A 26930-nucleotide genomic window follows, 5' to 3' on the forward strand; every position below is an offset into this window, starting at 1 on the left:
CCTAGCCTAGGACTGTCTGTTAGGAGTTCCTGTCCTGGCGTTAAGCAACCTGCTTCCTCATGCTTGACGTTTCTCAGAATTTTGAAATATCAACTCCGAAACCAGGAACTTTGGTCTCCAGGAAACATTACCAAAAATAGCCTGTGCAGAAGGCAGGACTCAGACTCCAAGCACATGGGTGCTGATGAGGTTTACCATCACAGCTAGTCACCAAATCCAAAGATTTTTTCTCCCCCGGCTCCTTGCTTGGCCTCCAGACACACTGGAGAGCTAACATTTAGCCAGGATAACTTTTGTCACTCTCGCTTCCCCAAAGGGGGCAGGAGCTGAGATCCAACCTTAGCGGGGGAGATCAGTTTTGAGGTCGATGAGAGCCACCGTTTCATCGCAAGGCGTGCACAAACAAAGCAGTAAAAGCTGGAAGTTGTCGCTGTCATGTGATTTTTTTAGGGGGCGATATTTCGAGATGACCTCATATACCCCACCGTGCAGCCTCATGAGGTACAGCCATTTTCAAGCCAGTCGGCGTCTGTTTGTGGATACTGGAGCACTTGGAATAATTGGCCCCAGTCTTCATGATAGTGCCCTATTATAATTGCTTTGCTGATGCATCAGAGGATTGCACTAGAGTGAGACTCAAGCTGACAGCCAACTGGGCGTGCAGCCCAGGCTGCGGGGAGCACAAACTAGGGGGCTAGGGGGTGTGCATGACAGTCCGTCACCCCCGTGCAGTTCATAGCCCACGGGGATCCATCAGGCTGAGGGGAAGCTGCTGCCTGTAGGGGATTTGCTGGTGGAGTGGTGCCACTCCCATGCTCCAGGGCAGAAAGGAATTGCCTGTGAGCGGGAACAGGAAGGCAGAGCTTCCTCTCTGTCAAACACCATGGCGCAAGAGACATTCAGCAACAGAGTGGGGAGATGGCAACTTCCTCTGATACATCACTGCTGGAGCGGGCAGGATACAGAGCTAGATGGGCCCATGGAAATCCCAGCACTGGTAGATGAGCACCGTGCCCCCTGGACTGCACCCACATGAGGCACCTCCACCCAGGAGGTGAGAGCTTCCTAGGGGGAGTCCAGAGGGGACCGAGCCAGGCAAGGTGCAGTCACTGTTCACATTAACACCCCACCACTGCTATTGAGCCCCCCTTCCCTGCAGCAGCGAGGGGAGAGCGCCCCCTACTGAGCCCCCCACCCTCCCGCTGCGTGCAGCACAGCGCCCCCTGGTGCCACACTGGGGGGCAGCAGCGAGGGGAGAGCGCCCCCTACTGAGCCCCCCACCCTCCCGCTGTGTGCAGCACAGTGCCCCCTGGTGCCACACTAGGCCATCGGTGCCAGCACTGACTGCCAGGGGACAGCATCCCCTACGGAGCTGCTCCCTGCAGCACAGCGCCCCCTAGTGGTGCACTGGGGCATTGGCGCCAGCACTGACTGCCCGGGGAGAGCGCCCCCTAGCGCACAGCCCTATGTGTTTGTAAGCACAATACCAATATTTGCTTGTTACTTTTTAAAAACAGTTTCCTTTTCTTTCACCCAGGTGATTTTGTTGGGTTTTTAACCATTTTATATTCCCCCATCCCCTTAAGTGTCCTTGGGCTTTAGACCCTTTTGTTTTTTAGTCTATTGCCTTTTTATCCTCTGAGAACTGCAAATAGAACCCAGGTGTCCTGCTGACTCCCTTCTCCTGCTCTAACCACCAGACCCACTCCCTCCCCAGAGCCAGCAATAGAACCCAGGAGTCCTGACTCCCAGCCCCTCATGCTCTAACCCACTAGACCCCATGGTCCTCCCAGAGCCAGGGATGGAACCCAGGAGTCCTAGCTCCCAACCCCTCATGTTCTAACCCGTGAGCTCTAATCCACAGAAGATGATGCCTCAGAAATGTAAGTTCTCCCTTCTAAGTCCACTGGACATATTGGGCCTGGCCTGACCTGGAGTCAGATACTGGGGCTTGCTGAGCCAGCACCTCCCTCCAGATGAAATCATCCCCCAGAGGCTACTGACACAGGCTCCTCACCCTTGTTTTCTCTCCCTTACAGGCCTCCAGCAAGGAGCAGCGGCAGAAGGTAGGAAGCCCAACATCCCTCTGATCTGAACTTGTGGGACAGGAGGCGCCTGATGTTGGCTGCCCTCCTCCAGGCTCCTGAGTGGCTGGTTCCATCTGCCCCGGAGCTGTGGTGGGTGGGGAGTAGGAACGGCGGCTCTGGAAAGGAGGAGTTATGCACTTCACAATAGGCTTCTGCAAACGAGTCAATGCCCAGAGCACTGGTCTGACATCCACAAGAGGAAGGTCAACAAGGACAAGTGCAAAGTGCAGCACGTAGGAAGGAAAAGTCAAACGCACAGCTACAAAATGGGGAATAACTGGCTAGGTGTAGTACTCCTGGGAAGGCTCCGGGGCTTATAGCACATCACAGAGAGAATAGGAGTCGACAGTGTGACGCAGTGGCAAGAAAGGCAAATATCAGTCTGGGGTGTATGAGCAGGAGTGTTGTATGGAAGACCCGGGAGGTCATTGTTCCCCTCTGCTCAGCACTGGTGAGGCCTCAGCTGGAGGACTGTGTCCAGTTCTAAGTACCGCACTTTAGGAAAGATGTGGACAAATTGGAGAGAGTCCAGAGGAGAGCAAAAAACCTGGGAAAAGTTTAGACCACCTGAGCTATGAGGAAAGGTTCAAAAAACAGGGCGTGTTTAGCCTTGAGAAAAGAAGACTAAGGGGGGACCTGATAACAGTCTTCAAATAGGTTAAGGATTCTTGTACAGAGGCTGGTGATCAATTGTTCACCACGTCCACCGATGGTAGGGCAAGAAGCAATGGGCTTAATCTGCAGCAAGGAAGATTTAGGTTAGAAATTAGAAGAAAACTTTCTAACTCTCAGGGGAGTGAAGCTCTGGAATGGGCTTCCGAGGGAGGTTGTGGAATCCCCATCACTGGAGGTTTCTTAGAACAGGCTGGACAAACATCTATCAGGGCTGGTCTAGGTTTACTTGGTCCTGCCTCAGTGCAGGGGCCTGGACTTGATGCCCTCTCCTGGTCCCTTCCAGCCCCACATTTCCATGAGTCTATATTAATAGGATACACAAGTAAAGCCATTGCAACATTTGCATGAAGGCTCGAGAGTTCCAGGCTGAGGGGCAAGGGAGGTTTGGTAAATCATGCAACGGATGCTGCAGAGACTTTGTCCAGTGCAATCCAGCTGCATGGAATTCACACATGCCACCAGGGATGTAAGGACAGTGAGACACACACAAGAGTATGCAGAATGAGGCTGACAAAATCACGCACACCCACAACAGCAGTGACACACAACCACACACACACAGCCTCCCCATGCTTTAACCCACTAGACCCCACTCTCCTCCTGGAGCCAGGGATAGAACCCGGGAGTCCATGCCCCCTACCCTCCCTGCTCTAACCCACTAGACCCCACTCACTTCCCACAACCAGGGATAGATCCCAGGAGTCCTGGCTCCCAGCCCCCCCTGCTCTAACCCCCTAGACCCCACTCCCCTCCTGGAATAACCAGCTCCCTCTCTGTTTTTTTCATATATGGGGTAGGATTATTATGTGATCACTAATTTCCCCGCTCTCTACAGGACCAGTCTGTGGCAGAGAGACTTTAGCCGGATCGTCGGTGGGGACAATGCCCTGAGAGGGGAGTGGCCCTGGCAAGCCAGCCTGCAGCTCCGCGGGGAGCACATGTGTGGAGGGTCCCTGATCGGTGACAAATGGATTCTTTCAGCTGCTCACTGCTTCATCGGGTAAGTCTAGAACCTCAGAGCTAGAACCTTGGGGACAGAAGTCTGCATGGCCTCTAGAATGGGGCAGCTAGAACTACGTGTGTCATCTAGTGCTGAGAGTAACAGGGCTGCTCATCTATAGCCATGGACACCAGATTTCTCAGTCTAGAACAGTGCACACATCATCCAGAGGCAGAGAGCTGTTCTAGCACCCAGCATGGTCTCCAGAATGGAGTCGAGACCTGTGCATCTAGAACTGTATTTTACACCTAGATTAGAGAGATTGGAGCTGTACATCCAGGACTATTGGATAGCCTAGGGAAAGAAAGCTAGAACCATGTGTGACACCCAGAATAGAAAGCCTACATTTATGATTCTAGACGTGACCTTTTCTCAAACCACCTACACCAGAGACTCTAGAAGTTAGTCTAGAAGTACAACATCCTGAGATGAAATCTAGAGCATCTGCAACATCTAGAAGGGTGTTCAGGATTTAGAGTACAGAGCAATTAGCCTAGAACCATGCACGGCATCTAGAACGAGCCTAGAGCTGGGCATGTAAACTGTGTGCACCAACTACAGTTGTGGCTCTAGATATGTATGCACAATCTGTAAAGAAAGGAGACATAAATCTAGAAAGGTGTGTACCATCAAAAGCAGTGAATCTAGAGCTGCATGCAGCATCTAGAACAAACATAGAGGCAGGAAACTAAAACAATATGTACAAACCAGAGCAAAGAACCTCATGCTGTATACAACATCTAGAATTAGTCTAGACCCACAATTATATAATTTTATGTACTGTCTAGAACTGGTCTAGAACCATGAAGGTAGAACAGTGAGCACCAGCAAAAGCCATGAATTTAGTTTTGCAGGCACCATCTAGAATGAACCTAGAGCCATGAATCTACAACTGTCATCCAGAGCGAGGCTAGAGCCATGCATCTAAAAAGATGAACACCGCCAAGAGACACGAATCTGGAGCAGAGTGCGTCATACTCAATAGTCCCAGAACAGGGAATCTAGAACCATCAACATCCATTAACCTAGAACCAAGTGCATCCCCAAGAGTCAGGAAGCAAGCTAGATATATGTGTACAATCTGGGACAAGCCTAGAACTCAGTACCCCCAACAGAGCAATAAGCCTATAAAAGCAGGGTCTAGAACCCAGCATTTCCCCAGCCCGGTAATGACACCCTGTCTCTTATCTCCCTGCAGGAAAGACACAACCAAGGACCCATCCTCCTGGAAGGTGGTGCTAGGGCGTCTGCAGCTGAGTGGTGGCCCGTTACAGGGTGTAGTGCGGAACGTGTCCCAGATCATCACCCATGAGCAGTACAAAGACTACACCAAGGGCTTGGACATCGCCCTGCTGCGACTGGCTGAGCCTGTCTCCTTCAGCCGTGACGTAGGCCCCATCTGCCTGCCCTACCCCAACCACCGATTCGCCTTCGGGTCCCAGTGCTGGGCCACTGGCTGGGGCAGGGTGAAGGAGGACAGTGAGTGAGAGGGGAGAGCTCCCGGCAAAGATGGAGACATCTAGCCCCCTGTCCACCCGGGGTACGCTCGTCCCCAACAGGGCACTGACACTTCTTCTTTCCCTCCCCGCAGTGACCCTCCCACCCCCGAAGCCTCTCAAGAAGGTGGGGCTGGACCTGCTCAGTGCAGAGACCTGCAACTGCATCCACAATAACCTGCGCCAGAAGGAGCTCTCCAACCCTGCCGGGCCAGGGCTGATCTGTGCCGGGTCTCAGAGTGGGGGCCAGGGGCCCTGCCAGGTGAGAGTGAAAGGGGGTTGCAAGTTGGGGGGGGGGCTGTGCTAGGGGGTTGGAGAGAAGGAAGGGGAAGCAGATGGGTTGTGGGAGGAGAGCAGAGGGGCTGCCCCTTGTTTGGAGGGGGGTAGAAGGGGCAAAGGGATCACACCTTGCTCCCCAATCTGAATCTCCCTGCCCATCCCTCCCCAGGGTGATTCCGGGGGGCCGGTGGCCTGCTCCGAGAATGGGACGTGGTTCCAGGCCGGGATCATGAGCTTCTCAGTGGGCTGTGCCCAGCCCCACAGCCCCATCCTGCTGACCGAGGTCACGGCCTACACCGGCTGGATCCAGAACCACACGGGGGGAGCCTCCTTCTCTGTCCAGACTGTGCCGCCCCCCTTCAGCAGCGACCATGGAAAATGCAGAGGTACGGCCAGTGGGGAATGGGACATGGGGCCTTTCCCCTCTAGGGGGCGCTGGCTCTGATCTGGCCACAGGGCAGGGGACTGGCTGGCTCAGGGAGGTGGGGAATGGGACATGAGGCCTTTCCCCTCTAGGGGGCACTGGCTCCGATCTGGCCCCAGGGCAGAAGACTGGTTCATCTAGGGAGTGGGGAATGAGACATGGGGCCTTTCCCCTCTAGGGGGCGCTGGTTCTGATCCAGCCCCAGAGTGGGGAACTGGCTGGCTGTGAGGGGCAGGTAATGGGCTACTGACTCCTAATCTCTCCAGGTTGTGGGAAGCTGAAGGGACATGAGCTGAGCGTCACTGCCAAGGGGCCTTGGCCCTGGTACGTGAGCCTACAATCTGGGGGGCAACACGTCTGCGGGGGAACACTGATCTCTGAGAGCTGGGTGCTGGCGGCTGCTCACTGCTTCATCGGGTGAGTGAGGGGCATGAGGTGGGGGTGACCCAGCAGGGGTTGGGGAGGGAGGGAGAGGTGTCACACACCCCAGGGTATCCATGTCTCTATCAGAGATGAATGACTGTCTGTAATGTGTGCCCTACCCAGCTCCCCTCTGGACCCCACTCCCCTCCCAGAGATAGAACCCAGGAGTCCTGACCCCCCCCCCGATCCTCCTCTGCTCTAAGCACTAGACCCCACTCTCCTCCCAGAGCCAGGGATAGAACCCAGAAGTCCTGACCCCCATCCCCTTCTGCTCTAACCACTAGACCCCACTCCCCTACCAGAGCCATGGATCGAACCCTGAAGTCCTGACTCCCAGCTCTGACATATTAGTAACCCACTGTGGGGGCTGTGTTGCAGGCGGCAGGAACCCACAGACTGGAAGGTGCTCCTGGGTGAGCAGCGGGAGGGGGCAGAGCCACACTGGCAAGAAGAGAGGGGCCTACAGAAGCTCATCCTCCACGCAGCCTACGTGAATGTGACTGACGGCTTTGACATCGCGCTGCTGATGCTCACCAAGCCAGTGGTGTTTGGGGAGAACATCTGGGCTGTCTGCCTCCCCTACGACACACACCAATTCCAGCTCGGCGGCACCTGCTGGGTCAGGGGACGGGAGAATGGTATGTGGGACATGGGGGCCTTTCCCCTCTACAGGGGGGCTGACCCCGATCCGGCCCCCAGGCAGTAACTGGATGGCTCAAGGGACAGAGGGTGGGATAAGGGGTAGGGCTTGGTAACTTCCAACACAATGTCTCTGTGTTTTCACAGCTCGGGCATCCACACCGCAGCCGCTCCAGGGCGTGGAGGTGGATCTCATGGGACCTGTCGCCTGTAACTGCACCTACAACCAGTCCAGCTCAGCGGGTGAGCCAGTGTCCATCCTCCCAGACATGCTTTGTGCTGCTCAACAGGAGAAAAACACCAGCTGTGAGGTGGGTGAGCCATCCTAGGCACAGCATGGCCCCAGGGTCTACAGAACATCTGGGCAGCCACAACAGCTGGCTCTGAAGGACTGATCTCCATGGCTCCATCAATGGAGACATTCCCCCATTTTCCACACAAAGGCCTGGTTCGGGCAGGCTTTCCGTCCCCCCAGCTCACCCCTGCCCCGTTTGCTTATCAGATGCTCTGGACGTTCAGGGTGCTGAGCACTTGAATCTAGACGCTGGCGCCTCTGGAGCTGTCCATGGTGCTGAAGTGTCCTATCCTCTGGGGCTGAACCATCCAGCATTCAGCGGGGCATGTGCCCAGCAGTACATGGGGCTTATGGTACTGTCCATGATACTGAAATTTTCTATTGGCCATTGCTGGGCTACGTGCTTTTGGGTCAGGCAGGTTTCCTGCACACCCGCGTTCCTCTGGAGCTGTCCATGGTACTGATGTGTCCTATTTTTGCCCAGGGCTGAGCCATCCGGTGTTGGGTAGGGCATGGATCCAGCATGTCCTGGTTCTCCTATTGTCTGTGGCTAATCCATCCTGCCTTGGGTTGGGCATGGACGGAGCACACCACAGCTCTCCATGGTGCAGAGATGGTCTGTGCAACCTCTGACCCACTGTGCACTGGGGTAGCTCATGGTCATTCATGGAGGAGGACTGTTCCACTGAATTTCTGGGATGTCTCCTCATGCAGCCACTCCCTGGGGAAGACCCAGAATATCCGCTGTTCAACAGGCCCTGAGAACCCACCCCCTCTGGAGTTCATGCAGTTGTCCCTTTGCTCTTGACTCTCCAGGGCGATGATGGGGGGCCTCTGATTTGCAATGAGAAGGGCACCTGGCTCCTGACTGGCCTCTCCAGCTTTGGCAATGGCTGCGGGAGGAAGAGCCAGCCTGGGGTGTACACAGAAGTTAGAGCATACGAGAAATGGATCATGGACATCACGCGGGATGGTTACTTTGCCAAGCAGCCCATGCCAGTTCCAGCAGTCATAGAAGAGGACAGATGCCCAATGAAGCCTACACCAAGTAAGGGGCGATCCAGACAGCAACCTCAATTCCTTTAGGTGCCCATGCTAAGCAGGGTGGGGCTAGGTCAATAGTTGGATGGGAGACCAGACAGGAAAAACAGTGTGCTGTACAGGGGGCAACTTGCTCACTCATGGCAGTCAAGGGTGGCCCCAATGCCCCATAGTCACACTAGGAGGCACTGTGCTGTAGGGATTGGGGTAGGAACTCAAGAGTGGGTGGTCTCCCCTCACAGTCAGTGCTGACCCCAATGCCCCACTGCAACACTAGGGGGCGCTGTACTGCAGGGAACAATGTGGGTGACTCAGAGATACTCCTTGACTATGCCTCTCTCTCCTGCAGCTGACAAGGCATGAGAGGTCCAAACCGTGGTAAAATGACCCAGGGTCAGGCTCTTTGCCTTTGTGATCAGCAGGGCAGCTGCTGCCAGAGTCCGGGTGCAGGATGGGGTTCCCTGAGCAACAGGGTCGATCTGCTGAGAGTAAAAAGCAAGCGGGAAATGGTGGGGCCCGCTCAGCTGGGTAAGGACGCCACTAGCAATTCCGCCCCTCTCGTGGACAAAAAGGTGAAAGGGTTTGCTGTAATTGGGGGGGCGGAGAGACATGGAGGAGGCCACACTGTCCTTGAGTAACTGAAAGGCTTGGATCGTGTCCGGGGACCACTGCAAAGGGTCAGGAGCAAGGTTAGCAGTGAGTCGGTGGAGCGGTTTGCTTAACTCCCCGCAGGACGGCAACCAGGGGCGACAGAAGCCAATTAATCCTAAGAAACCTCGAAGTTGTTTCTTGGTGTTTGGCAGAGGGCAGTTTTGGATAGTCTTTATGCGGACTGGGTCCATTTGTGTCCCCTCTGGGGTTAACAGGAAGCCCAGATATCGGACCTTCTGTGAGACCCACTGAATCTTGTTAGGGTCTACCTTGTGGCCTCTGGTGTGTAGGTATAATAAAAGTGCCTTACCATCGATGCGGAGGGCAGCTTCTTCGCGGTTACCTAATAGGATGTCATCTACGTATAGGACTAACGTGGATCCCTGCGGACTGGTGAAGCCTTCCAAGTCGTGGCGGAGGCATTGGCTGAAAATCATGGGGCTGTCTCTGTAGCCTTGAGGAAGTCGTTGCCAGACATAACTTTGTCCCTCCCAGGTGAAACCAAAGAGATACTGAGAGTCTGGGTGCACAGGAATGCTGAAAAAAGCTGATTTTAAGTCAATAACAGTGAACCACTCAGCATCCCAGGGGATTTGGCTGATGATAGTAGCTGGATCAGGAACTACTGCATGAAGAGGGACCACATACTGATTAACAACCCGTAGATCCTGTACAAAGCGCCAACGAATAGGGTCTCCATCCTTTTTAGGAGGCTTTTTGACAGGCAGTATAGGGGTGTTACAGGGAGTGCGCTGAGGGCGGACTAGCTTTTGTGCAATGAATCCCTCGATAATGGGGCGGATGCCCTCCCGGGCTTCCAGCGACAGGGGGTATTGAGGGACTGACGGGGGGGTTAAGGAGGGCTTCACTTGAATCCTTACTGGCTCTGCCGAAAGGAGCAGGCCAACATCAGTGTCAGAAATTCCCCAGAGGGTTAAAGGCAAGTCAGTGAGGTCAGGGGAGAGAGAGGGGGGGGTTTCCCAATTACCCTGAGTTGGGGCCGAATCTCCTAACACTGTCATCAATAATCCTACCCCTTCAGGAGTGCAGGTTAAAGTAGCCTCAAGCTTACAGAGTAAATCCCGGCCCATCAAAGGGATCGGACAAGCTGGGGGGAAAAGAAAACGGTGAGAAAAACATTTATCAGCATAAATAACATTTAGAGGCAAAGTGAGTCCCAGAGACTGTGGGTTGTCCTCCACCCCAGTTGCAGTTTTAACCTCAGAGGATAGCCAGGGAGAGGGGGCATGATTTAAAAGAGAGAAAGTAGCTCCAGTATCAATGAGGAAGGAGACAGGCAGTCCTTGGACTGAAAGGGTTAGACGAGGCTCTTTGCTGGGAGGGGAGAAAGTGAGGAAGAAGCCGGCTAAAGACATTAAGGAAATAAGACCATCACATTGTTTGCCTTCGCCCCCGGGGTACCGTCATTGAGGAGGCTGAGTTTGCTGCAGCTGCTGCTGTTGCCCGTAGTTGATCCAGGCCTGGGGAACGGGCTGAGCTGGTGGTGCAGGGGTGTATTCGTCCCTGGTGTAAGTATCTGCGGATGCGACCGGACCCTCTGGGCGTCCCCAGGGGCATTCACGTTTAAAGTGACCGGGCTGTCCGCACTGAAAACAATTTCCTGGTGGCTGGGGTTGCCAGGACCCTCTTCCCTGAGCACCCTGAAATCCCCTGCCACGGCCACGGCCTCTGCCTCGAACACCGCCGCAAAAAGCTAAAGCCATCAACTTATATTCTTCCTTTTTCTCTTTCTTTTTACTACTTTCCCTTTCTTTCTCCCATGCAAAATCAGCTACGTCCAACACTGAAGTGACTGACTCACCTCCCCAACCAGGGCGAAACTTTAAGAAATAATCCCTTACAGGGGGCACTGACTGATTCACAAAAAATGAAATAAGAGTAGGGTGGTCTGCTTCTCTCTCAGGATCCATCTGAGTGAACATTCGGGCCCCCTCCAATAGCCTCGACCAGAACTTTCTGGGTGGCTCATCAGATTCCTGCCGAATCTGCATGAACTTAGCCTGATTAGGCGAGCGGCGAGCCATTTCTTTGAGTCTCTCTAACAATCGCTCTCGATCTGTTCGCAGCTGAGTCAGCCTTGGCTGACTCCAGTCTAGGGGATTCCAGCCAGCAGCTTGATCCCGCCTATCCATCCAAGTAGTATTAACCGCATCGCTATCCCCCCATGTCCTTTCTGCCATCCACAATCTACTACGTTCCTCTCCGATCAAAACTCTACTTAACAACTGATCTACATCCGTATAAGTAGGATTATGACTTGAAAACAATCTTTCTAAAAGTTCTGTGATCTTTCGGGGATTTTCCCCAAAGGACCCTGACAACCGTCCCCACTCTTTCAAGTCCCATTCTAGCCATCCTTTATATTCCACAATATTAGTATGTTGTAACTGGCCATTATTGTCCACAAAAGGTTGGTCGTGCACCTGTAAAGGCATTTCTCTACTTACACCTTTATCACTCACAAAAGGTTTGGCGGAGGCAGCCTCTGGGCTATCCTCAGGGGAGGGGTATGCAACCTGCTGCATCTGCTTGATCTTTTGCCTAGTAATTACTCCTCCCGAGGTGTGCCCTTCCATTTCCCCCTTATCCCTCTGCAGAGATTCCGATCTGGAGTCCTGCAGATTCCCCTCTGCGCCCTGGAGAGAGTCCCCCTGCGGAGGAATAGGGGCAGGTGCAGTGGGGACCAACTGACGAGTCAAAACACGCCGTGGTTTACACCCTTCATTGAAATAACATGGAGGGGGTTCACTCTCGGGAGAGTACCTGACTGCCATAATTTTTAAAGATTTCCACAGCTCTGCTGCTGTGTCCCAACAAAACCAGTAACATAACTGTCCCGGATGGTCTTTTTCGATCTGGCTCCTTACTCCTCTTAAGGCAGCCTGTTCGAAAGAGCCATACGAAGGCCACCTCATCTCCGGGTCGGCCAATACCGCGGTATACCCAGTCCAATTCCTTACACACAGTGTGTACAACTTCCTCCTAGACATTCCTGTCTGTACTGGGAGTTTCCCTTCGTTCCATAACTTATTTACAATCCCCAACGGACTCTCAAGAGGCACGCTAGTCCCTTGACCCATGGTGTCTGACAGGAGCCCTCCAACTGGCGTTTATCCTGCTGTCCAGTACACGACCCCTCAATATTGAATTGGCTGGGAGAAATCTCCCGTGGCGCCTGCCAATTCGTATATGAGTGGTCTGACCACTGGACAGAGGCACCGCACCAGAAGGAAATCCCGGACGAGCCCCCAAATTGTTAGGTAAAAAGCAAGTCCTTACTCACCTCTCCAGCACCCGAGTTCGTGCGGAGTTGGTATGGGGCTCACAATCTGTCAGAGACCAGACACCAATTTGTTGATCAACGGGCTCACACTATCCTTAGCTTAAAAGGCTTCAGAGTAATGTGGCAAGTTTATTAGGGGTGAGCATCAATATTTATACACAGAAGTAAACAAAGTGATTAACAGATCATAATGGTCATGCATAATCAATCAAGATTCTACAGGATAAAACAGGTTAAAATGTAGATTCAAAAAGACAAAAGGGGAGATGGCTACTTAAGGGGAAGGGGGTGTCATGAGTAGTTCGCAGGTCAGAGCTTTGATTAAAAGTTCAGACAGAGACATCAAGTCTGGGTTAAGTTTAAGCTCATCAAAAGTTCAGACTCAACACTACCATCGGACAATGATTTCTAACACAAACACATCCCCTTCCTGCATATACAACAGCTGACTTTTGTTCAGTGAATATATTAAACATACATCTTTGGATTCATTTGACTTTAACATAGAAACATTTATCTCTTTCTTGTAAATGTTTTGATCCTCACACACATATCTCAAATTTTCATGGACCACACCCTGAAATATGTTAATGGTTTTCCATTGTTGGTTTCCTTTACATGCCCAGGAATGATGATCAGTGGAATACATAACCAATTTTTTTGTTAGCTGGATTCCCACAGATACCACTGGATATATATCAATAGTCAGACTGGGGTGTACAGTTACTACATATGCTTGTAGAACCATTTTATCTTTATTTAGGGTAAAATTTACCAATTTCCACCACGCCATTAATTGTCTCTCCCCTTCTGTAACATTTTCCCACAACTTTTTAATTCCAAAGGTAAATTTCCTTGCATGCCTTCCCAGATTATTTGAATGACCAACTGCTCACTTATTTCCTGGGCCTGTGTACAGGCTAATGCAAAGGACACATTTTCTTGTATTGATTCCATAGTCCCTGCTAACAATAACAAATTCTTTTCACCTTGCTGTTGCCATACTGGCAGTATTTTAAAAAATAATTGTTGCTCCATTCTTAATTTTGATGAGGATGCACTGATGGGCTTTCCCAATTCTTGTATTCAGCTGTAGCATAACTTAGTTTGTTTGCCATTACCTCTATGTTAGTAGCATCCAATACTCCAACTCCTAATCCAGTTTTACCCAAAGCAGTTTAATACACTTCTTGGGAGCCTTTTCTTTTGGCTGCCAGGCAAATCCAATAACCTTCAGTAGTTCACATTGAGATAGTATTAGGGCAGCTATACCGTCACTGGACCTTTACTGTACTGCCCCTTATAGTAATCAGGGAAGGTGTGCAATGGCCTTCCTTTCCTTACATCCAATTTTATACAACACCCAAGTGCATTCAGCTGGGCTTGCATACTGGAAGTTGATTAAGACTTGCCAATTATTACTCATTGTTTCCCCCCCAAACAACCAATGTTTTCACATACCCTTTTTTCCCTTGGTCATTTCACTTTGTGCTTCAAATATTTTTATGTTTATTCTTCCATTCCCATCAACAGATAAACCTTGTGTCCCATGCATATTCTGCCTTTAAATGTGCCTTTGCCACCTGTGGATGTTTCCCTTCCTTTTACAAATACCCTTGCTGATTGCAGGCAAAACAGAGGAATTACCCCTATACTTTCCTGTGTCTTTGTTCTATAGGCAGGTTTAATGGTTTTTAGCCTTTAAGGGTTTAGGGGAAATTATCCCACTGTTCAGTCATTAAATTCATGAGGTGGTGTACCTCAGTTTCCCTTTTTATACAGCAGACCAGGTTTGTAATGTTTTTCCTGCTGTGCTAAGCTTTAAGTTTATTCACAGATAATAGCTGAGAAGCATCATTACCATATGACCTTTAAGCATTTTCCCAAAAATCATACACACTATACATTGTTACAGGGGTACTAATTAACATTAAATTTATCCCAATGTTTAATATTAACAATAACATTAGCATCAAGTCTATTAAAGGTATCTTGTTATACCATGAATTATATCCTTGGGCTTTTGGTGAATTAAAAGGTAGGGGTGTTGTGCATATAAGCAGAACACTTTTGTATTTGTCTTCAGATTTTAGCACTGGGCTTACACACAAAAAAGTATTTTTTTTTTCTACTTAGGGTTGACTTCTTTTCCCACCTTCCTCTGGAGGGTCATAATTTGAGCCTTTGGGTTTCAGGTAGTTTGTTTGCTGACCAGGTATGTTCATTATCTTCAGCTCCTTTGTGCTGCCAATTATGGGCAGTTCTCTCCTTCCTCTATCAGCCAGGTAATTTGCATCGACACAGATGCTTTCTGGCTTGCTTTTGGATCCAAAGCCATGAGCAGAGCTCAGAGACTCTGTTTTAAAAGGGACACAATCAACTTCCACCAGAGTTTTGATTACTTTTTACTTTCAACTCCTGCTTCCAAAACACACAGAGATCTGAAAAAGAAAACACAACCTATGGTGGCTCCTTTTAGGAGCCCTAATAGGATTTTAATTAAGTAGCATGTTTTGTTTGCATTTCTTTTACCCCTTCAACAATATACACTGCACATGTCCTGGGGAAAATGTACATTCCTTTCATAGTTTAACTTTTATAACATTATATTAGCCATATCAATTTTTACATAAGGTGTAACAGTTTCTTTTGTGCTCGCAGAGTTTTCATGTACCTTTATCAAAGTGACAGTCTGATTACACAGAGCCACCTCAAATCTCAGTGTTCCTAATGTTGCTTTTTTTGTTTTGTGCACCTCACCCCTGCTGTTGCTCTAGAGGGGCACTGTGACGCTGCACTCTATATGATTTTATGAAAATATGCTAATGAGTGTGAATATAAAATGTAACTGGAATATGCTTCATGCAAAAGGTCTCTTGTAAGGTATCATTACAAAGCTTATAATCTACTGAGTGTGGTCATCCTATTTGTATAAATGTATCACTCTTGTATCTGATACTAGAAATATGAAATATAACTCTGAGGGCCTACTGTAATTATGCAAAGTGTGGGCCATTAATGGTGGTTTGGAATCTTGATGGCTCCCATTAACCAGGACAATTGACTGTAGATGGCTCTGTTTTACTTGTAAGTCTTCCTGTGTACATGTGTGCTGGCAAGAGGGTAATGAAGTCTTACAGTGACATGTGATCATGTCACCTCAACTGGAATCCATCTTTAACCTGGTGCTTTTCCATTGAGAAGGAGGGGTTGGGAACCCAGAGAGGGACAGAGGATTCCCGCCTTATGCAAAAGATATATAAGTGGGTGGAACAGAACAAAGTGGGCAGCCATCAGGAGAAATCCCCAAGTTACCACCTGAGCTGGAACAAGGGCTGTACCAGGGGAAAGGATTGTGCCCAGACTAGGAAGGCATCCAGTCTGTGAAAGAAACTTATTGAAACATCTCTGAGGGTGAGATTTTATCTGTATTCAGTTTTATTACTGTATTAGGCTTAGATTTGCGTGTTTTATTTTATTTTACTTGGTAATTCACTTTGTTCTGTCTGCTATTACTTGGAACCACTTAAATCCTACTTTCTGTATTTAATAAAATCACTTTTTACTTATTAATTAACCCAGAGTATGTATTAATACCTGGGGGGGGGGGAATAGCTGTGCATATCTCTCTATCAGTGTTATAGAGGGTGAACAATTTATGAATTTACCCTGTATAAGCTTTATACAAGGTAAAACAGATTTATTTGGGGTTTGGACCCCATTGGGAGTTGGGCATCTGAGTGTTAAAGACAGGAACACTTCTTAAGTTGCTTTCAGTTAAGTCTGCAGCTTTGGGGCATGTGGTTCAGACCCTGGGTCTGTGTTGGAGCAGACTGGCATTTCTGGCTCAACAAGACAGGGTGCTGGAGTCTGTTGGAGCTGGCAGGGAAAGCAGGGGCAGAAGTAGTCTTGCACATCAGTTGGCAGTTCCCAAGGGGGTTTCTGTGATCCAACCCATCACAGGCACTGTCTTTTTAAATTTCTTATTCTTTTACTACAGCTCTTATCTGCTATTTTGTTACCAAAAAACAAATCCAGAATCTCTTCCCATTCTCCTGGGTTTGACTGCCCTGCTGCAGCCACGACTTTGGTCTTTAAAAAGATATTGAACTTTATAAAGCATTGAGGTACCTTAAGGGTTAAAGGCTAAATACCAAAGCCAAGCAACACTAGTTACCTGTGTCTGGCAAACAGTGTCTGTCAGTTTTGCAACTTTGAATGAAAGATTCAAATGGATTTTTAGTGGTGTTATTTCAAAACAAAACAAAACAAAACAAAATAAAAACCACTTTATCTTAAACCTACAAAACAGAGTTTTACAAGCCAGGAGTGCTGGCTTAGGTCCTAAACACTCCACATACACCTCTACCCCGGTATAACGCGGCCTGATATAACATGAATTCGGATATAACATGGTAAAGCAGCGCTCCGGGGGGGGGGCAGGGCTGCGCACACCAGCGGATCAAAGCAAGTTCGATATAACGCGGTTTCACCTATAACGCGGTAAGATTTTTTGGCTCCCAAGGACAGCGTTATATTGGGGTAGAGGTGTATTTACACAATATATTTATATATATACACACACAGATACATACATACTTTTTTGCTTAACATCCCTTACACTGATTTAATTTTTATACTGCTGTACCTAGATTACATTTGTATACATTTGGGGGCAGTTAAGTTCCAATAGAAACCCCTTATGTTCTTTTAGCGAATTTGACTAAATTGTTCACAGTCAAATGATTTAAATCAGATTGTCTCTTTGCCTGGCTTATTTAAAGACATTCCTTTGGAAAAGGGCCCATTTTCCCTTCAGAATGGCTGCAAAGAAACCAAGAATTCTCTTTGTATAACACTTTTCCTTTTTAACATTTTTACATTCCACTGCTTAATTCCCTCCAGCTTCTGCGGAGTTAACTTCGCACTCTCTTTCCTTAAATCACTTGCTTATCTCCCAAAATGACACCTCCATCAGCCTAGATATCACCATTCCAAGTATTGTCCCAGGGATCTGAAATCCCCATGCCTGTGCTTACTTACTGCTTTCCTTACTCCTGCCAGTATGCCCCTCAGGGCTCCCAACCTGTTTTCCAATCTCTTTATCTGTTGCCTGCCCACTTGTCTGGGCCTGATCCTGCTTTCCTCACTGAACCGTCCCTTCCCATGGGCACAGGCTTTGTCCCACTAACCATTTAGCAAGGAGGGTGGGCTCTTCAACTAGCCCCCAATGCTCCAGGTCTCTTTTCTTCTTTCCCTTTCTCTCTTGTTGCTCTGGGGTGAGCATTCTGCCAGATAGATAGCAACCCTCTCTGACAGAAGGCACAGGTACTCTGCTATTATTTACTGTGTTAGATTCTATCAGTTCAGTCCAAAAGACCTTAGGCTTCCCAAGCATTCTCCACCAAATTTGTTACCCGCACAAAATTCTGTTACTCACACACTCAAGGGCACCCAACTTTACCCAGTTCTTAAGGCTCAAGGCATAACCCTCTTAATTTAGGTTTCAGAGCTTTTTTTTCCCTCTTACTTAATTGGCCCCTCAGAGTTGATAAGACAACTCCCACCTGTTCATGCTCTCTGTATGTGTGTGTATATATATCTCCTCAATATATGTTTCACTCTATATGCATCCGAAGAAGTGGGTTGTAGCCCACGAAAGCTTATGCTCTAATAAATTTGTTAGTCTCTAAGGTGCCACAAGTACTCCTGTTCCTCTTAATTTAGGCACCCCACCCTTTCCCAGTTCCTAGGGCTCCAGACAAAAGGCACCTAACTTTAACCCTCCGTGGGCTCCGGGCTCTACTCTTCTGTGGCCTCCAGGCAAACACCCTTTCCCTGTGGACTCAGGGCTTAATCTTTTGTGGGTTTACGGGGTCTTTTACCAGTGAAAGAGCCTTACACAGTAATATACTACATAATCTCTATTTATTAACAATCACCAAAACAGACTGCACACGCTACACATACAGTGCTCACCACTCCCAATAAGACACATGAACTTTTCTTGATGTCCAGTCAGGATCAGGTCCATCTGGCAGACTCCAGTTTCTGCACGGTGTCATTGGCAGAGTGTTGAGGTCCGGCAGCTCTGATCTTTGGGGCTGTGTCCTGGAGTTAGTACCCAAAGAACTTCCTTTTGGACCCCAGTTGATATAGTGAAACTTGAGTCCTGCTTAGCTGTACCTTAACCAATCATTTTACTAAAATTTTACTAACCAATCCTAACAAAATTCTCTAATCAATCCTACCCCACCACCTTAATTAATTTACACTTAGCAAAATTTAATATGTAACAGACAGAAACAATTAAAGAACCAGACAGAGATTATACAGGTAAACAATAGGGAAGTGGGGACCATAATGACAAACCAATAAAGAAATGAGGATTTCACAACCACAACTCTTGATAAGTGATTTCTTGCCAGACAGAATGCTATCAAACTACATTTTCTTTAGCCATCTTAAGATCTGTTTCTTTATCTGGTGATAGTGGGTGTTATTAAGATGGGGCCTCCTTCTTAACAGCCTGATATTACATTGTTTTAATGTAATTTAGATGGAATGTGAGGATGTGACTTCCTGCTTCTCAGCTAATGGCTGCTGCTCGGCTGCTCTTTTAATCTGGCTGCAGACGAAGGCCTTAGCCTTACACATTGACACCAGGCAACCAATGCCCCAGAGAGAGGGGGGCTTCCCCACATCTCAGCAGGGAAGCTGAGCAAAAAGCCCAGCTAGAGAACAAAGGACGGGGAGGTGGGGGACAAGTGCTGGCTCCTGGAGAAAGCTGGGAGCTCTCTCTTCTGGGACCTGAGTAAGGAAATCACACAGAAACAGATAGAGCCTGAACGTGGGCTTCACTACAGCGCACAGACGCCAAATTTCAGCTTTTTCTGCGGGGTGGGGGTGGGGGGTTGCTCCACCAACGCTGGCCCCCGCGGCCCCGCCCCCACTCCACCCCTTCCCCCAAGGCCCCACCCTCACTCTGCCTCTTCCCACCCACGCTCCGCCTCCTCCCCCGAGGCTCCACCCTGCCTCTTCCCGGTTCTGTTCCCAACTCCCCCCCACAAGTGTGCCCTACCCTTGCTCCGACTCTTCCCGCCCCCACTCCTCCCTCTCCCCCCAGCATCTCCCACTCCTGCCAAACAGCTGGTTGGTGGCAGGCGGGAGGAGGGGGAGGAGCTGATTGGTGGGGCCTGCCGAACAGCTGATTGGCGGGTGGCTGGTGGGTGCCGAGCACCCACTATTTTTTTCCACGGAGTTGGCACCTATGCTACAGTGTGGCTGGGCTCTGGGCTTCTTGTCTCTGTGCTGACCTACGGCCTCCTCCTGCTGTGTTCCAGCTGACTGATAAACCCTGTTTTGGAAACGCTGTGTGAGTGTGTGACAAAGTGGGAATTTCCCCTTGTTATGTTGTATGTGAGCCTATGTGAGTCATACTGTTTTGCATGAATGTGGTGTGTGCCTCAGTTTCCCTGTGTATTGCACCAATGCCTAGGTGATGGGAATAAGGGTGTGTGACTTTTGCTGAGACCCTCGGGGGCAGGTGAGGCTGCTCCAGCTGCCTGCATGTATGCTATGGCCAGTGCCCTTCGTAAACTGAGCCCCAGGAGAGGGATGCAACCAGGTGACAGGGAAGCGAGGCAAAAGACCAGAAAGAGGGGCAATGGGTGAGTCGGGGATCGGGTCGCTGGAAGCTGGGCAGCCTGCGTTTTGGGACTTGGAGAGCGGGGAGTCCAGGGCGTCTGGTCTGGAGTCAGCCCAAGATGGACTTGGCTGAAAGTCACTGATTTCTGTGCTAACAAGCTCCGTTCTACGCTGTGTTCCTGTCGACTAATAAACCCTTCTTTTTTACAACACTGGTTGAGAGTCACTGCTGACTGCAGAGTTGGGGTGCAGGGCCCTCTGGTTTCCCCAGGAGCCCCGCCTGGGCGGACTCGCTGTGGGGAGTGCACGGTGTGGAAGGGGATGCTGAATGCTCCAAGGTCAGACCCAGGAAGGTCAAAGCTGTGTAAGTTTCTTGCCCTGGAGACAGTCTGCTCAGAGAGAGGAGACATGCTCCCCCAGAGTCCTGACTGGCTTCATACGGAGCAGCTCTAGAGCATCGGCCCAACGACTCCATGACAGAGCGTCACTGGGAATGGTGGGTGAGGTGCCTCAGTCCCTGCAGAGTGGACAAGTCTCTCCCGGGGTCTGTCTTAGTTGGACTCGCTGAGCAGAGCTCACGCATGAAGCAGGAGCTGGAACCCAGAGGATCAGTGTCAGGAGACAGTGAGGCTGTGTGGGTGACCCTGAAAGACACATGAGAGTCTTTGGGGGTCTGGCACATCAGAGGGGTTCCTCCAGGAGACTGTTCCAAAGCTGGGGGCGTAGCGCAAAAGTTTCTGGGGGCTCGAGGCAAAATCTGAAACTGAGCCCCTGCTTCCTTCCAAAAAAATTGAAAACTTTGAGGGGAGGCCTCAGGGGTGGGGGACACTCAGGATATTCTGTGCCCAGGGCCCTGAACCTTCTTAATCTGGCCCTGGGCTAGATTGGACCTCATGGCCTTTCCCAGCTCTGTGCTTTCCCCCAGTATGTGTGACAAGGAATGACACGAACACCAGGGGTGCGGAAGGTCACATTCTCCTTTATGTCAGAATCATCATGGTTTAGCCGCAGCGAGCACACCCTGGGGCAGGGTCAGCCTCTCTGAAATGAGACAGCAGGAGTTGGAGCTCCATGGCTGAGGGCTGGGGCTGCACAATGCCCGAATGCAGCCTGTGCTCATACGATCAGCGTGTCTCTCAGTCTGGGCTTCACAGCCACATCACCTTTTATTTCATACTGCAAGTTCCTCCAGCCCAGGGCGCTGGGGGGCAGCTGCAGAGACTGATATGCAGCTCTCATTTTGCCTGGTGACAGACCATACCCCCACATGTACACGTCAGTCATTTCACCTGTAAAAGAATTATATAAATCAAACCCGCCCCCGAAGGAGTCCTGCTCCTGCCCCAGGATGATCACATCCATGATCACAGCCTCGGCACTGATGGAGTAGCCTTTCCGCAGCCCCTTCCTGGGTAAGGGTTTCCCGTTCACCCAGAGCTCGGCTATGCCCGTGGTGGATTCCCAGCCGGCACAGACGTGCTCCCAGTCCATACGGGTCTCTGGGACTCTGAAGGTCACAAATTCCCCCCCCCCACGTATAGTCTGTACTCCCCAGGCTTGGGTTTGAAGAGCAGGATCTCGTTGTCCTGGGCTTTGGTAGTGTAGAAGAGGCCGTATGGCCGAGTCAGATCAGTGAAGGATCTCAGTCACACAGTGAAGTTCTGCAGCGGCTGCTCCGGCTCCAGCTTCACGACCACATGGGCGTCGCTAGGGTCCTTCCGGAAGACAAACACCTTTCGATACAGGTCTGGGAGAGACGAGAGACATGTTGGGTGTCGGTACTGGTGTGACAGTATCACTCCTCAGGCCCCTCGCTACAGACTCTGCTGTTCATTCCAGTGCTTGCGCCGCTCTGCTGCTTGCCCGGGGCTTCTCAGTCTTGGCCCTCAGCACCACCTGCTCTTCCACTTCCTCACCCCCCCTACCCAGTAACACTCACCAGCTGGGTGTGGGAGCAGAAGCCTGAGAGAGGTGGGCGTATAAGTTTACTTAACCCCGCTGAGCCACATTAACCCTTTGTGGACTAGTGTGGGGTGAACACCCCCTCACTTTGCTCCATGGCCATGCTCAATGGGGTTTAACTTGGGAGACCCGCTCAGTAGCTCTAAGTTGTGTGTGAAACCCTTCGGATTAAGGGTGGAAAGTGGTGCCCCCATATCCGCTTGTGAGCCTGCTTGTCACAACCGTGTCTCAGAAGATGCACAGTTTGAACCATGGGGCGATTAGCCACGGGAACAGTTTACTAAGGAGTGCAGTAAATTCTCTAGCCCCGGGAATCTTTACATCAAGATCAGGGTAAAATTTTCAAAAGCACCTAAGTCTCATTTTCAGATGTGTAACTGAGGCACAGACATGACTGAGGGGGTGGGGCCGAGGGATTCGGAATATAGAGGGGGCTGTGGGTTGAGGTAGGGGGTTGGGGTGCAGGAGGGAGTACGGGCTCTGGAATGGGGCTGGGGATGAGGGGTTTGGGGTGCAGAAGGGGGCTCCAGGTCTGGTGGGGGCTCAGGGCTGGGGCAGTGGGTTGGTGCTTGGGGTTGGGGTGCGGGCTTACCTCGGGCGGTTCCAGGCAGTACCGGGTTTAACATGGCGCCAATGGCCCAGAGTCAGAAGGGGCCCTGGCTGGCTGAGTTGGTCAGGAAACAGGGCCGGCTCCAGGCATCAGCCGAGCAAGCTGGTGCTTGGGGCGGCAGCTTGTAGGAGGTGGCATTCCGCCCAATCCTAGGGCAGCACGGCCGCTTTTGTTGTTGTTGTTGTTGTTGTTGTTCCGCTCTGGCCACCCTGTAGGGGGCAGCGGCGTGGAGGATGGGAGCGCCCTCCCAGCGGAGCCCTCCCGGCAGGGGGCACGGCGGGAGGGGCCACGTGGCAGCGCCCCGCTGAAGCCCTGGCCACCCCCCTTCTCTCTCTCCCCCCGCTCCCTTCCCCTCCCCCCGCTAGCTGGGGCACATCTGCAGCACAGGGAGTCCCCCTGCACCCTGGCTCCGGCCGCGCCGCAGGTTTGTTTTTTGTTTTTGTTTTTGCTTGGGGCGGCCAGAAAGCCAGAGCTGGCCCTGCCAGGAAAGTTGCCCCCACCCCACTCCACCCCCTCCCCGCCTCTCCCCACCCCTTCTCCACCCCAGCCCTGCCTCCACTCCATCCCTTCCCCCTCAACCCTCTTCCCTGAGCTACGCATCCTGGGGACCGCCAGCTCATGCTGTGGGGTGGTTTCCCTCCTGCCCCCCAAGCCTGGGGAGGAGATGGAGCATTGGGGAAGGGGCATGGGATAGGCAAGAGAAGGGGATAGGGGAAGCGGGGGTAGAGGGAAAGCGGGGGCAGGGGGAAAGAGGCAGTGGGGATGAAGGGGATGGGGTGGGGAGGAGATGGGGCAGTGGGGAAGGGGCATGGGATGGGGAAGAGAAGATGAGGGAAGCGGGGGCAGGGGAGAAGGAAGGGGGTGGGATGGGGAGGGGATGGGGAAGCGGGGGCTGGGGGAAAGAGGCAGTGGGGACAAAGGGGGTGGGGTGGGGTGGGATGAGGAGGAGATGGAGCGGTGAGGAAGGGGCATGGGATGGGGAAGAGAAGGGGATGGGGTCTCTGGGTGAGGGGGCGCTGGGCACAAGGGTGGGGCACTGGGAGTCGGTGTGGTGCGGGCCCGCCCTCAAGGGGAAGGGGCATGCTGGCAGCACAGGGCTGGGCAGGCCAGGGTGCATCTGGCAGCTGCAGATTTGTAAACAGTGCCCTCCTCCTGGGCTGCGCAGAGCAGGACTGCTCCCGCCGCACTGTGCCTCATTGCCCCCAGCCCGCCGATCGCTCTGGAGACTGACCATCCTGCCCCCCTGCGCCTTGCCCCATGGGGGCTCACAAACATGTTTGGCACCTGGCCCACAAAAAGTTAATCTGGTCCTGGCTCCCGGTCTGTGGCGTAGCGGGGCTAAGGCAGGTTCCCCACCTATCCTGTCACCGGGCTGCGCCCTGGAAGCGGCCAGCAGGTCTGGGTCCTAGGCAGGGGGGCGGGGGCAGGAGGCACCACGAGCGGAGTCCCTTACCCCCCCCCCCCCCGGAGGCAGACCTGCTGGCCACTTCCGGGGCACAGCACGGTGCCAGAACAGGTAGGGACTAGCTTGCCTTAGCCCGGCAGCACCGCTGACTGGACTTTTAATGGACCAGTCGGCAGTGCTGAACAGAGCCGCCATGGTCATCCGGTCGAAAACTGGACATCCGGTTACCCTAATTGTAAGGCTTGTACGGCCTAAAGCCTAAGGCCTTTGTCTGCAGCCAGATTAGAAGAGCAGCAGCCATTAGCTAAGAAGCAGGAAGTCAAATCCTCACATTCCATCTAAATTACATTAAAACAATGTAATATCAGGCTGTTAAGAAGGAGATCCTGTCCTAATGGCACCACTATCACCAGATAAAGAAACAGATCTTAAGATGGTTAAAGAAAATGTAGTTTGATAGCATTCTGTCTGGCAAGAAATCACTTATCAAGAGTTGTAGTTGTGAAATCCTCATTTCTTTATTGGTTTGTCTTTATGGTCCCCAATTTTCTATTGTTTGTCTGTATGGTCTCTGTCTGGTTCTTTGGTTGTTTCTGTCTGTTACATAATTAATTTTGCTAGGTGTAAATCAATTAAGGTGGTGGGGTAGGACTGGTTAGAGAATTTTGTTACACTATGTTAGGATTGGTTAGTGAAGTTTTAGTAAAATGATTGGTTAAGGTACAGCTAAGCAGGACTCAAGTTTCACTATATCAACTGGGGTCCAAAAGGAAGTTCTTTGGGAATCAACTCCAGGACACAGCCCCAAGAAGAGAGCTGCCAGACCTCAACACTCTGCCAATGACACTGTGCAGAAACTGGAGTCCCCCAGGTGGACCTGATCCTGACTGGCCAGCAGGGAAAAGTTCATGTGCCTTATTGGGAGTGGTGAGCACTGTATGTGTAGCGTGTGCAGTCTGTTTTTGGTGATTGTTAATAAATAGAGGTTATGTAGGATATTACTGTGTAAGGCTCTTTCACTGGTAAAAGGTCCTGCAAACCCACAGAAAATTACACCCTGAGCCCTAGGAACTGGGTAAGGGCGGGTGTCCTAGAGTGTAAGGTTACACCAGAGCCCTAGGAACGGGGTACGGGTGGGTGCCTAAATTAAGAGGGTTACGCCTTGAGCTCTAGGAACTGGGTAAAAGGTGGGTGTCCCTAGAGTGTGTGAGTAACAAAGAATTTTGTGCGGGTAACGACAACCCCTCATAATACTGCCAGCTCTGGGCAAACAGCTTCCTAGGGCAGGCCCTGTGCTCCCCTCTCAGAAAGCAGGCACACACAGCAACATTTGCAGAAACTTGCTAAGGGCAGGCCTGGAACACAGCACTCTTGGGAGCACAGTGTACTGCCTGGGCTCCTAAGCCACCCAGTGACTGCAGCATAAACACCTCTCTGCAACACTGTTGGGTACCACCACACAGCACCCCAGGCCTGACATGCTCCATCTTGCCAGGCGCATGCTAAATCACTCCTCTGGCACATATTGCAGATACATGCCAATGTTTAGAGCAGGACAGACTAGCAAATAACTTTGTAACAATAGCTAGTGCCCAGCTCTGTGTTGGGGAAGCAGAGCTCAAATCTGATCCCGTTATCCTAGTCCGGGGCAGATCAGGGCCATTGTTTGAGCTGCCCACAGAGATGTGAAAAAACAAATTATTAGAATGAGGAAGGTCTACTGGTAGGTCCCTTCTACCCTAACACCACATCTCTGGAGCCCCTTGACCAGGTGACCTCAGCTTTGTACCACCCTGGCCCTGGTGAGGCAGCCCCACGTTCAGGACAATGAGAGCATGCACGTGGCTCTTACGGCACTTTGGAACACGGGTCTTAGACAGACACTTCTGCCCCACCTTTGTGATAACGTTCCAGGCTCGCCTCTGCAAACTCGTTTTTAAAACCTGTGCCATTCTGCTTTCACTTCCTTTTTTATCCAGGATGCTTTTTTAGTCTTCTTTGTAATTGTGGCTTTTTGAGAACCTAACAAAAGACTATAAACAACCCCCAATTATTGCTCACAATTTTGCTTTTAATTTTTTCCTCCCAATCAATTTGGCTCATGATTGTTTTCACATTTGGAAAATTGGCCTCTTTAGGGTGCCAAATGTCTATGTGACTGTTGTGTTTGCAAATAACAAATGTAGCAATTAGGTTGTGATCATGTGCACCCAGACTACCACTTTTTGTTCAGCGACCAATTAATTCACCGTTAGCCACTGGAAGATGTTGTACAGAGTTGCCTTATGTTAGAAAATCATCTGTAATTATAATTATAATAATTATTAGAAACGCACAAGATGTTTAATTAACGCAGTATTTGCCCCAAGACTGATGGAATGCAGGGGTCTTTCCTGCACCGGAGAGATTTGCTTGTGCTGCTCTCTAGTCTGATTTGGGTCTGTAATGCACCCCTGGTAGCTCACCTGCGACCTAACTCAAGATTTAACTGAAGTCTCCAAGTCTACAGCCCTAACCAACTCCATCCTGATCACCCTGTGCAGCAGGCTCTGCCCTTACCTTCCTGGGTGACAGCTCCCGAGAGGCCAATGAGGACGAGGAGCCAAAGCTTCAGCTTCTCCATGTTCTTCACCTGCAGAGCGACCCAGAGGGGCAGGAACGTGGAGAAGGGAGGTGGGAGGCCCTGGGCTGCTCTGCCCTGAAACCTGCCCCTGCAATGCCAGTCTCCAGGCACAAGGACCTGAAGTTATCCCTGAGTGGAGGTGGAAGAGGAAATGTGTCCAACCAATCCCGTCCCGGGGTGGAGTCTGGAATTGCCTGTTCAAGCCAATTTCATGCTGTTCATGGGTTGATGGCCATTATCAACCCCTTCCTGTGCAGGGTGGGGCCCAGCCTAGCCAGCTGTAGCCACTGACAGAGACACTCCCCATGCACACAGTGGTCTCAGTGTTTGTTGTACTTATTGCCTGTTTCATAGTCTGTGTGTGTATGA

General features: G+C 50.9%; 1 protein-coding gene and 1 pseudogene across 1 annotated transcript; one reads left to right on the forward strand and one right to left on the reverse strand.

Moving 5' to 3' along the window:
* The first annotated feature begins 466 nt into the window (after positions 1-466).
* LOC135892645 (serine protease 53-like) lies at positions 467-8722 on the forward strand. Its single transcript, XM_065420441.1, has 12 exons — positions 467-501; positions 2040-2066; positions 3598-3762; positions 4961-5241; positions 5354-5520; positions 5707-5923; positions 6228-6378; positions 6763-7022; positions 7171-7266; positions 7526-7671; positions 8135-8366; positions 8709-8722. The coding sequence occupies exons 1-12, from the start codon at positions 467-469 to the stop codon at positions 8720-8722; spliced, it is 1791 nt and encodes a 596-aa protein (XP_065276513.1).
* A 12355-nt stretch (positions 8723-21077) lies between these two features.
* Positions 21078-26561, reverse strand: LOC135892646 (serum amyloid P-component-like; annotated as a pseudogene).
* Positions 26562-26930: the final 369 nt, after the last annotated feature.

The sequence above is a fragment of the Emys orbicularis genome, chromosome 20 (assembly GCF_028017835.1).
Source record: "Emys orbicularis isolate rEmyOrb1 chromosome 20, rEmyOrb1.hap1, whole genome shotgun sequence".
Lineage (NCBI taxonomy): Eukaryota > Metazoa > Chordata > Testudines > Emydidae > Emys > Emys orbicularis.